This window comes from Epinephelus moara, chromosome 8 (assembly GCF_006386435.1).
Source record: "Epinephelus moara isolate mb chromosome 8, YSFRI_EMoa_1.0, whole genome shotgun sequence".
NCBI lineage: Eukaryota > Metazoa > Chordata > Actinopteri > Perciformes > Serranidae > Epinephelus > Epinephelus moara.
The window spans coordinates 29,184,734-29,197,343 of NC_065513.1; the positions used below are offsets into that span (position 1 = coordinate 29,184,734).

Below are 12,610 nucleotides of genomic sequence, written 5' to 3' on the forward strand. Positions count from 1 at the left end.
TGGTGGATGTTAAAATATCGTCCATTTAGTTTGCAGAGTACTTCCCTGTTGAATCCTCTGGGATGTGAATCTTCAGCTCTTGTGCACTTTCTGCGTTAGTCCCAGATGATTTTTGGTTAAAGGTGAGATATGAGTACACCAGTCCACCTGACATACTGCAAAGACAAAGATGAATGAACGTTAGAACATAGTAAATGATTGTTGCTACTGCTGAGCTGTTTCTCAGAGTGACTGAACAATGTGTGCCAAGACAATAAGCTTCAGTTCAAAGACGGCTGTTAAAACAGAAACAACAGGCACATTAAGTCACTGATAACACATTAACTAATCTTATCTATCTGTCCATTTGTGAGCTTGTAAATCCTTGTTAAGATCTGGATTGGAACTTGGCTTGGAAATGAAATTTAATCTCACAATGCTGCTGAAATGTAAACATATGGTGAAATGCTGGGGCCTCTTGTTTGACTGTTTGATCACATTGAACTCTGACAATTTGCAGTTGTAGTCAAGCACAGTTCATGATGACATTTAACAAAATATGTTGGTCACAAACTGTTAAAACAACAGAATAAAATTAAACTGAAGTGGGGAAAAAAAAATAACTTCTTACCAAATGCTGAGGCCGAGGAAGTTGGTCCAAGAGAACAGGTAGTCTCCACCTACAAAGATGCCGATATAGGCTACGGCAACATTCTTTAGAAAAATGTAATATTTACACAAGTTAGTGATGATCCTGTTAGCAGAACAAGGATGATGTTTTAAGTTCTTTGTTGTTATGTCTGTTACTTAGCAGAGCATCTCAAAAACTTTAGGGGAAAGTTAAAAGGACAGTTCACCCCAAAATCAAAAATACATGTTTTTCTTTTTACCTGTAATGTTATTTATCAATCTAGATTGTTTTGGTGTGAGTTGCCGAGTGTTGGAGATATTGGCTATAGAGATGTCTGCCTTCTCTAAAGTATAATGGAACTACCATAAAACTTCAATTAAAAGCCTAGTGTCTTACTAGCTCAGTGTGGCTATTCAACTGCTTATCCTCTTGAGGGTCGCGGGGGGGCTGGAGCCTATCCCAGCTGACATTGGGCAAGAGGCAGGGTACACCCTGGACAGGTCGCCAGACTATCACAGGGCTGACACATAGAGACAGACAACCATTCACACACACATTCACACCTACGGACAATTTCACCAATTAACCTGCATGTGTTTGGACTGGGAGGAAGCCGGAGTACACGCTGACATGGGGAGAACATGTAAACTCCACACAGAGGGGCTCCCACACCCGGGATTGAACCGGGAACCCTCTTGCTGTGAGGCGACAGTGCTAACCACCACACCAACGTGCCGCCCTGTGGCTATTCATTTTGACAAATAAAACTCTTGTTGCCAAGCAGCTAGTTTTTTTTTTTTTTTTAAGTTCTTCGGATGTATAAAAGCAGGTTGTTGGCTACCTCAAATAATGTGTCCATTCCTCCATTTGCCTGTAAGTTATTCATATTCCTTTCGTCTGTAAGGGTCCTCAGATGAAGAGAATCAAAAGGGTTTTTCATAAAAATTAATCCAAGTTGTGAGTATTGTTTTAACAGTATAAAGTGGTGCTGTGTCAGTATGTCGGGTGCTGTAATCCTTGAGCGCCTTAACTCTCTCTGTGATGCATTGTATGTCGGAGCTAGATCAAATGAATGACTCATTCCTGATATTATCTGAAGCCTGACTATTATACAAATAATATTCACACTGGTATAAATAAACAAATAGATCATATGTCCTGATCTTTGCTGAGCAACAGTTTAGTGTGAAAGGAATTAAAGGCCTGTCCCATATATAGGCCTGTTAATTTCAGCGACTAAAGCAAATAATAGCCCGGGCAACTAACTGAAGTTTTACGGTATATGGCACTCAGTTTGTGGTGCTCAAAGCACCATAAAATACATTTGAAAAACTCAACAGCAACGTCTCTTTCCAACTGCACCCTCTAACCATAAGATGACACAGAGGGGAGCGTTGCATCTACTGCTAGCTCACCTAGCACCACTGAGCTAGCTATCGTTACAGCTCAGCTGAGGAGGACGTCATTAATGTCTACATCTTGTGCCGTCACAAGCACCAGCCTCCCATCTATGTGTTACATGCATCCTTCCCCATGGTGATATGGTTAGTGGGTGTAGCTTGGTAGACAGAAAATAGTTCCTACATGAGACTGCTCACAGCAAGGTCTGTGGATTATCTTGAGTAACCAGGTCATGATTTCTGGAAAGAGACATTGCTGTTGAGTGTCATCTAGTTCCATTACATTCAAGAGAATGCAGACATCTTTACTGTCGATATCTCAGACACTCTGCAACTCACACCAAAACAATCTAGAGTGATAAATAGCACTACAGGTATAAAGAAAAATATGTGTTTTGATTTTGGGGTGAGGGCAGCACGGTGGTGTGGTGGTTAGCACTGTCGCCTCACAGCAAGAGGGTTCCCGGTTCGATCCTGGGTGTGGGAGCCCTTCTGTGCGGAGTTTGCATGTTCTCCCCGTGTCAGCGTGGGTTCTCTCCGGGCACTCCGGCTTCCTCCCACAGTCCAAAGACATGCAGATTGGGGACTAGGTTAATTGATAACTCTAAATTGTCCGTAGGTGTGAATGTGAGCGTGAATGGTTGTTTGTCTCTATGTGTCAGCCCTGCGATAGTCTGGCGACCTGTCCAGGGTGTACCCTGCCTCTCGCCCGATGTCAGCTGGGATAGGCTCCAGCCCCCCCGCGACCCTCAAGAGGATGAAGCGGTTAAAAGATGAATGAATTTTGGGGTGAACTGTCCCTTTAAGCCATCACCATGGGGTGAAGAACAAGTATCTAGTTTTTGGTGCAGATTTAGATCCATGTGTAGATGCAATTAATTTAAAAACAATCCTAGCATTGCATGAGAGGCCATTTTGAACATAAACAGTTTTTACTGTTAACTATGTGTAGTCTGAACCCAGATCCACACAGAAGCTCGATTATTAACATAATGGATTTGTAGGGTTGAACAATCTTGGCTGAGGTATGTGCACTGACCTTGCTTTCTGGTCTAAAAATAGCATTTTTATCAGTGTGTTCTTACCTTTATTGCCCCCACTACTGTTGTAGTAAGTGCAGAGTTATAATAGCTGCACAGGACGATGGAATACATGAGCACAAACCTGAAAAACACAGAACTGAGTGTCACAATACAGGGTAGTGGGGCAGTTATGTAAGACCTATGGAAGTATGATTTCTTGTTTGTTTTTGGAGTTGCCACAAAGATATGACAGTAATTGAGCATAGTGTGGTGACATACCCCATGAAGCAGGACATGAGGAAGCAAAAAATAAAAGTGGCTGTAACCCAGTCTTTAAACGTGACTGCCTGTGGATCAGAAACATGCAGGTGGTCAGGCAGGAAAACACACACAGCTCTGGGCACAAACACTTCAAAGAATACACTGGACTATATTTAATGTATGTACCTCGTGTAAATCTCCAGTCAATGCACTTGCCAAGAGAGTGGGGATGACAATGATTAGTGCATTGTAAAATAAGACACCATACTTCCCGAGGCCCTTAATGAAAAAGAGCAAAATATTCAATTTAATGTGACCAAAATCAAACAGATCATTTGTGACGCTTGTGCAACAAACAGCAGACCTAAAAACAGTTACTGTGACAACATATTAGGTTTACAAAGTGCTGATAATTCTTCGTTGGTGTGATCCTGGTGTGACCCACATCCTGTTTACTTAAAGGGTGGACAAACATAACTAAAACCATCACCTTTACTCACACTTTGTAATGCTGAAGATAAAAATCTATCATCTCATTTTCGATGCAATACCATGTTTAGTTAAGGTTTACAGGTTTAATCCCCTTCCTTCTTCTGGCAGGACAGCTGTGCAGTAACACGATCTTCTATTACCCTGCAATTTGTCACACCTTCACAGACATTTAACTGATGTGAAACTGCCAGTAGAATACACAAGGTTGTGTCCACTTGTACAGAGTGTGCAGGGAATGTTACCTCAGTGCCAAGTTTCTTCTTGGTGTACACGTTGCTGGCAGCCGTGAAAGCATCGTTGAGCAGGATGAAAGTATAGCTCTCCACATCGAAGGCCAGGTCAGAGCTGGAAGAGAGGAACAGACGGAGGCAAAGCTCTGGTGTTCAGTTCTTAAGGACATTATAAACAATTCCTATTGAATTAATTCACTTTAGAAATTCATACCTTGCAGCAACCATGGCACCCAGGACTATGGCTATGACACTGTACACAAGGCGTCTTGGGAATGTTTTTCTGACAAAAGGAAAACATTCAGTTCAAAAACAAAAATTGTATAGAAAAAGCACATGTCAAAGTGCAGATAAGAATAAAAGTTGATGTTCTTTCCCTTGAATAAATCACATCCCACTCTTTAATATCTTACATTTTCCTTCTCCCCTTGCACTGAAAGCTCCTGTCTTGTTAAACTGTGTTGATAAACTGATTATAAATCTCTCAATGTAAGAGTGCTGCATGAGTACTTTAACACCAGCTCTGTCATAGAGATATGTCTTACCTTAGTATATATACTTCCAAGATCATTGTCATCAATATGGTGAATTTCCGTAATACTGTAAACATGGGTAAACTGTAAAAGACACCACATGACCACATGAATGAGTGCTGTTAAACTTAAAAGGAATATTTCACCCTCCAAATGATCATTTGTGTGTCACGTACTCACTCTTTAAGTCAGGAAGAAAACTTTGTTTTTCTCACATGCCTCCGACAAACAAAGAATCCAAAAACAGAGAAAATTCTTGATAAATTGACATGCAGTGCCTGCTACTGCGTTCTAAAAGTTGAACTCAGTTTATCTCAGGGTGCAGCCATTGCGGCACGTCTACGTTGAAAACAATGAATTTGAGGCCTCACAAAACGCGGCATGTGTGCGGCCCATAACCCAAGTCTCATTTATCCAGTCGCATGCTAAGTACTTCCCAAACAGACAAGCCCTTTCAGCTGGGAACTGACCAGAAAGTGAAACTTATCTAATATGAGGTTTGAGAACCAGAGGGGCAAAAGTGAGTGAAAATCAGTTATGTATATCACATGACTGCCAAAACGGTACTTGTGAACTCTAAACCAATCCAGAGTTATTCGTCAAAAACAAAACGATTTAACACAAAAATCACTGAACTATTTTGGGGCCATAAAGGGCACAAGTGCACTTAAAAAAATCTGTTTTTCAATGAGCGTCAAAATATTGTTCACTAATTATAATGTCATCCAAATGTTTATAAAGCTATAATATTAAAGATTAAAATCAATAAACAAAGTCAGGGCAAAGTATTTTCAGTCATTTTTTTGTGTTTTGGCTGTCCTGTAAAAATGGTCAAATGTCGCTTACTGTACATCCCTCTGCATCTCAGCCCTCACTATGCTCTCTCAAAGCCAGACTCCAACTGACAAAAGTTTTCTTCACAAATTCAACACATCATAGGGTGAGAAATCGATATACAAAGGGTAATTTGGGGGGTGAAGTATTCTTTTAAGGATTAAAATCTACTTAATGAGATGACAGCCAAACTGGGTGAACCTGAGTTTTTTGGTGCTCGCCAGTCCTGTTATATGGTTCCCAACATACAGCAAAGGAAGAGGGAAAATCTGGCAAATAGAGTAAGATAAAAGGAGTGTGACACTTTAATTAAGATTAATGATGCGGAATATTTATTTTTAAAAAAGAGAAATGCTTACTTTAAAAAGAATACTTCTGTCAAAGTCTTGAAACTTGACAGTTTTGCTCATTTTGGCAGCATAAAGGACGACAAGAGTGGTGATCATCTGAGAGGACAAACGTGACAGTGAGATGTGCATGTGTATGACTAACACACCCACACACACACACACACACACACTCAGAAACGTCAACACCTGGATAACTCACCTGGCCTATTCCCAGACACATGTAGGAAGGAAACCTACAAAACCATCACATAAACTGTTAAAGACATAGAGTTTGATTCCATAACGACTAATTTAATGTTACAATAAGCATCCTCTGTGTGTGAGCTTTCTCCAACGACACTGTATGAAACAATGTGGTGGAAGGTGAGTACATTTATTTTAGTATCGTACTTGAGTACAATTTTAAAGTACTTAACTTGAGCATCACTACTCAAGTACGCAAATATTGTGCTACTTCCACCACATTTATCTGATACATTTAGTGACTAGTTACTTTGCATATTCATATTCAAAATAAAGGGTGGCACGGTGGTGTAGTGGTTAGCATTGATGCCTCACAGCAAGCGGGTTCATGGTTCAGAGCTTGCATGTTCTCTGGCTTACTCTGGGTATCCCAGCTTCCCCACAGTCCAAAGATTTGAAGACTTAATTGGTGACTCTAAATGGGCCTGTAGGTGTGAATTTGTGTGAATGGTTGTCTGTCTCTATGTGTGAACCCATGCTGACTCGGGGAGAACGTGCAAACTCTGTACAGGCGCCCCCACCCCGGGGTTCAAACCAGGTACCCTCTTACTGTGCGGCAACAATGCTAATCACTGCGCCACTGTGCCACCCTAAATCACACTTACTGATCAAAATGTAGGTGCTCACAAAGGGATTTTTATTTTGTTTCAGCTTTATTGCCCAGATTAAAACATTTGCTAGAAGAGTAAAATGTAATCAGTTACACAACTTTAATAAAGTAATAGTTTGTACATAGTATGTGTATATACATAGTTTACTTCTGGTACTTTTAAATATGTTTTAATGCCAATACTGTTGTATTTCACTTTAGTATAAAGTTTACTACTGAGTTTTCCATGTAACATAGCACTTCACGTTGATAATGCTACTTTTCCTTCCACCTGTGATGAATGACAGAGCAGACAAAGCGTCACATACCTGTAGCTGGTCAGTACGGTTTTATTCACCACCGTTATTAGAAACGAGCTGCCGGCGTAAAACACGGCGGAGGAGAACTTGAGCAGCCCGGAGTGTTCAGTAGTTTCCTGACAGGCAGACATCTTCACAGACACTTCACAGACACCTGTTGGAGCTCCTACCGAGTTTCACTGAGGCGGAGTGATTCCTGGTTTGATGGGAGGTACTGCCCACGTGAGCCTTTGCCTGGCTGCAGATAATATAGCGGGCGTCAGTGGTCATTCGCGAAACAGGACGTCAACGACCGGAAGTGACAAAATAAAATGAAATAAAACAAAAAATAAAACTAACCTAAACCAAAGGAAAACATACTAAACTAAACTAAAATAAAATAAAATAAAATAGAATAAAGTAAAATAAAATAGACATGAAATTATAAAACAAACTAAAATAAAATAAAATAAAATAAAATAAAATGGAATAAAAAATAGAAAACTAAATCAAACTAATCCAAAATAAAACAAACTAAACTAAACCAAAATAAAATAAACTAGAATAAAACATACTAAAATAAAATAAAATAGAAAACGAAACAAAACTAAACCAAAATAAAACAAACTAAAATAAAATTAAATTAAATAAAATAGAAAACTAAAACAAAATAAAAAATAAAACAAACTAAACTAAAAAAAAAGATCAAATTAAAAATAAAACAAACAAAACTCAACTAAAGTAAAATAAATGAAATAAAATAAAAAATAAAACAAACTAAACTAAACTAAACTAAAATAAAACAAAAAAACTAAAATAAACTGAAATAAAATAAAATAAGTAGCAGAGTTAGAACTTTTCCACTCATTTGTTCGCAAACTTTAAACTACTAATGACAACTGAAGCTGCTGGGTGGAATTTTTTCTGCATTTCCCTTTATCTCTGGTTCATTTTTAATTTTTATTTGACACAAAAAAAAGTAACGTTCTTGATTTATCAAAAATACATGTAAAAAGTTTGATTTTGTTGCTCCCTACTTGTTTTAGATGGGACATTTGAAGCCTATAACCTGAGCTTTACTGCTCACTTGTTTGTCTAATATCTAACCTACAAATAACGTTTGTCCAGTTTTGATTATACTACTCTTCAGGGCAGTAGGCTGACTGTCTTTCATTAAAGGTTCAATGTGTGAAATTTAGAAGCATCTTGACGCAGAAGTGGAATATAATATTGATATTCCATTAGTTTCTAATCACCTGTGTGGTGTCTAAAGCACTACTGTGATGCCCTGGGTCAGATGACTAGTTAGGGGCCCAGGGTCAAGAAGGTATATATGGCTTGGGTCAAGAGGGTATTTATGGCCCAGGTCAAGGATTGGTGAAGTCCAACTAGGGTGTCTCTCTGTCATCTGTTTTACTTTGTCTCACATTTCACAAAAACAACCAACCTATATAAGCAGGGTAGTTGGGGCTGTTATTCAGAGCAGTTCATATTGGCTTCGAACTCTCTCTCAGGCAATCCTAGGTGCTTGATTTGATGCTGTACTCTTTGTAATAAACCTTTTCTGTATACAAGCAAGACGGTGTCAGCGGAGTCTCCTTCATCACCTTCACATCATCGCTATTTAATAAACAACACCTGTAAATACCAATTGTTGTGTTTTCGTTACCTTAGAATGAGCCGTTTATATCTAGATATGGAGAGGGTCCTCAACTACAGTTTTCGCCATGTTGTTCTACAGTAGCCCAGAACGGACAAGCCAAACACTGGCTCTAGATCAAGCAGCAACCTCTGGGGCTACGAAACGAAGCCAACTAAGGAATATATAAAAGCTGTATCTCAGCCTCTGCTGGACAGAGACATGATCTGTTTGGAGACCAATAACAAGGAAGACAAGCACGCATATTTAGACAAAAAAAGTGAGTGAGCATCACATTGTGTTTTTTTAATCTGGTGGGAGGATTTTTCAGTCAAAGTTGAAACAACAAAGATATGATGGATTAAAGTGTGATTTGTAGTGTCCGCTCCACTGACAGGAGGTGAATTTTTATAAAACTCACCCATTTACATTTTATTAATGTTTAAAGTTACACATAATTAAGGGCAGGCTGCTCTGAGTGACAGGCTGTCTGCAAATAGGTTCCTTGGCTTCTTAGTCAGATCCACTCTTCACTCTAAAGCACTTCTGGCTCCAACAAACAAAGATGGCGACAGCTGCTGAACTCAAGGCTTTAAAAACCAACGGCTGATGTCACACTAGCTATGTCCATTATTTTTACACGCTATGCTCTGGTCATTTGTATTTTTGAGTCAGCCACCATATTTTCCTACACACTTGACATACCGGAGAAGTTTGAATAATGCAACCTCACTGCCAGATAAATCCTAAATCCTTCACACTGGGCCTTTGAAAAGTTAATATAGGTTGTACATGTACCACAGTGATGAGACATACTACCCTATAAAACAACAAATCTAAGAAGCATAGATGTGTATCACACAGTCGCTGATTGTGGTGAAGTTTTTTAGGGTTTGCATGTTTAGCACACACATCATACACGCAGTCTACATTTTATAAATCTACAAAGATAAGTAAAATAACCACAGTAAAGACAGAGACTGAATGTCTAACTGACACATTATGGTATGTTTAGTATTACGAACAGTGCTTGAGGAGACATTTTATTCATTTACCGCCAGCAGCACATTTGTTCCTCAGTCTAAGCCTGAAGTGTTGTCTGATAGTTCAGCCAAGTTAAACGTTGTCAAGACTAAAAGTCGTCATCAGGCTCCAGCAGGCAAGTAAGCAAATCACTGTCTGTAACACTTTCTGCTACAGTACGCTGCACCCATAAATCTGCTGTTTGGAAGGCAGACTGCCTCATTTGAATGTAGTCTGCAGGAGTCAGCAGTCTGACCAGAGTTTTCAATATGCTGTTGTCAATACAGCTGTCTGGGAAAAAAGATACACTGAGACATGTTGAGACAAATGCTGAAAGTCAAACATCTTATATATGGCAGCCACTTTGCAAATATGTGCTGATTATTATTAATCTTTTAGGAGGCATTCATAGAGTCATGGTTCATAACAGTTATCAGTAAAGAAAGGATTGACCACAGGAAGCAGGATGATGTGAAAGTTCGGAGCCTGTTTCCTGAGTGAAACCGTGTAAAGAGGAAGTACTGTATGCAAAATGTGGTGCTACTTTGCAGGAGCATGTGGAGTAACATGATCGCTGTGCCAACAACCAGACAAACATCTGCCACTGTGTTTCAACACATTCTTCTTCAGAAAAACCTGGAATCTGCAGGGAGTTCAGAGGAAAATGTCAGTGTAAATCACCAGAGGTATGACACATGACTTTGACTTGAGTCAGACTCCAGTCACACATTTGATGACTTTAGACTTGACAAAATCAAAGAAGACTTGCAACTCAACTTGGACTTAAACTGCACAGACTCGTGACTTCACTTGGACTTGAGCCTTTTGACTTGAGAGTACTTGACACCTTCCCCTAAGCCCAAAGATTTAAAATTATTAAATGCTATTTAAAAGACACTTAATTCCCCAAATCCACCAGCAACCAATCAAGTTGCAGGAGAGGACCGTGACATTAAGTTATTAAGCATCAGTTGGAAAAAATTACATCAAAGATCTTTTCGTTTAGTACAAACACTACATGGCGGGCAACAAAAAACTAACTGCAGTAAGCAAAACATGCAGGTCTAAAATTACAGACAACTTCCAACTTCATTTGACTTTCGAAGTGGCACAAAGAACAAAACGTCAAGGCTAATATTAACATAGTTAGTGAGCTAATGCTTAGCCAACATTAGCTCAACAGCTAAATAACTTTTCAACAAACTTGTTTTAACAGATAAGTACAAATTTTAAAAAGCATGCATGCTTTGTTGTAAATTAAATATGTTATTACTTTGTTGTTAAAATGGCTTTACAATTGGTGAAGAGCACATTATGACTTGTCTAGGACTTGAAACTCAAAGTTTATGACTTGGGCCTTGAGTACAAAGATTTAAGATTAACTGGGAACTTACAGAACAATGACTCTGTCCCACCTCTGTAAATGACTGGGGTTGTACATTACATTACTTTGCACACCAGTTTAAAGCTCTACTTGCTATCAGTGTCTCCACTAGAGGGTGCTGTTGCACCAGACTTGTGAGGTCTACAGTGTGAAAGAAAACATTGTTACTTGACAGAGTGGCAGATAATCACAAGCACAACTGTCTCCCTCAGTTTTAACCTCAGCAGTTTGTTTATGCAAGTCTGCTCTATTACACACATCCTGCATGCTTAGAGCGATCTATTTTTCTTCTTGTTTTTTACTCCTCATTAAAATTGTAAATTATGATTAATTTGTTTTGTTCTATCAACAAAAAGATCCGTCTTTGATAAGCGTTTCAACATATTGCCCTCTGAGGCGAGATGAGCTACAGCCAAACTGCTCTGACTGCTTCACTGCCTGGAGACTAATGACAGCAGATTAAGCTGTCGGCAGGAGTTCAGCACTGCACAGCTGGGACATGTTTTTGTGTGTTACGGTAACTTTTGCTGTGGCCCCATCTGACACTGTCATGTTTGTTTTCTTTGTATCTTTTCTTACACTGTTGCTGATGTCACAGATCCTGACTGACTTTTCAACAACAGACCTCAGGTTTCTGATAAAGGAAATTAAACTTGTGTGGTTTAGGTGTGGTAAAAGATAAGAGCTCTTTGGTAAACAGTGTAATAAGAGGTTAAAATCTCTGCACATTAAAGGCTTTTGACTACCTGTACTGGAGGAACCTGCTCTGAAAAAATATCACTGCTTGTGTACGAGTCTGAGTGACTCAAAAGAGAGATTACTGTAATTAGCTTTAGGTGTTTTCCTACCGTTTGGAAGGGATGAATTACTCACCATCAAAACAGCCTGAGGACTTGGGTCTAAGCCTGATTAATAGCTTGATGTTGGTGACTGTGAGTGGAGTAGTAAACTGCAGGATTATGGTTTACCTTAAGTTTATTTTGTCATGTCAGCAATGTATACTGACTTTTACTTTGACACTTTCTGATTCTGATAAGTCCAGAATTACTACATAATAGACGTACTGTATAACTGTGGTCGGAGTAGGACTCACAACAGGGATTTACGTGAACCAAATTAAGTACAGTTTGTAAAAAAAAAATGTCAAAAAGTACTGGAGATTCAATCCTCACAACATCATGGAAGGGTTACTGAAAGGGCCTATGAGGCACAGGCTGCAAAATTTCACTCAAATTGACACATGCCGACCAGGAAGAGACTCAAATGACCACCAAGCAACAGGACACAACTACAAGGAGATGGAAAAGCTGCAAAGAGACTCACAGAGACTACAAAAAGGGGCAAAACAATCACAAAGAGACAAAAAATGAACACAAAGAGACTCAAAATGACCACAAAGAGGCACAAATGACGTCACAGAGATGGAAAAAAACTACAAAGAGATGCAAAATGACCGCAAAGAGGCACAAATGACTTCATAGAAATGAAAAGTAGCTACAAAGAGACTCTAAATGACCACAAAGAGGCACAAATGACGTCGCAGAGATGGAAAGAAACTACAAAGAGACTCAAAATGACCACAGAGAGGCACAAATGACTTGGTAGAGATGGAAAGCAACTACTAAGAGACTCAAAATGACCACAAAGAGACACAAATGACTTCGTAGAGACGGAAAGCAACTACTAAGAGACTCAAAATGA

General features: G+C 39.2%; 1 protein-coding gene across 1 annotated transcript; it reads right to left on the reverse strand.

Moving 5' to 3' along the window:
* Positions 1–12: 12 nt before the first annotated feature.
* On the reverse strand, positions 13–7,245 carry slc35d2 (solute carrier family 35 member D2). Its single transcript, XM_050051554.1, has 12 exons — positions 6,894–7,245; positions 5,932–5,965; positions 5,742–5,828; positions 5,584–5,651; positions 4,561–4,632; positions 4,230–4,298; positions 4,028–4,130; positions 3,480–3,572; positions 3,312–3,379; positions 3,096–3,174; positions 611–693; positions 13–155 (listed from the first exon to the last, which is right to left on the reverse strand). Exons 1-12 carry the CDS (start codon positions 7,013–7,015, stop codon positions 26–28), a joined length of 1,008 nt encoding a protein of 335 aa, XP_049907511.1. The 5' UTR covers positions 7,016–7,245; the 3' UTR covers positions 13–25.
* Positions 7,246–12,610: the final 5,365 nt, after the last annotated feature.

Excerpts from the sequence above, each read along its gene's own strand:
- slc35d2 (XM_050051554.1), bottom strand. The coding sequence starts at position 7,015 with ATGTCTGCCTGTCAGGAAACTACTGAACACTCCGGGCTGCTCAAGTTC. Across the intron at positions 5,829-5,931 it reads TGTGTCTGGGAATAGGCCAG|ATGATCACCACTCTTGTCGT; the intron begins GTGAGTTATCCA and ends TTGTCCTCTCAG. Across the intron at positions 4,633-5,583 it reads GCGAGCACCAAAAAACTCAG|TTTACCCATGTTTACAGTAT; the intron begins GTTCACCCAGTT and ends TGTCTTTTACAG.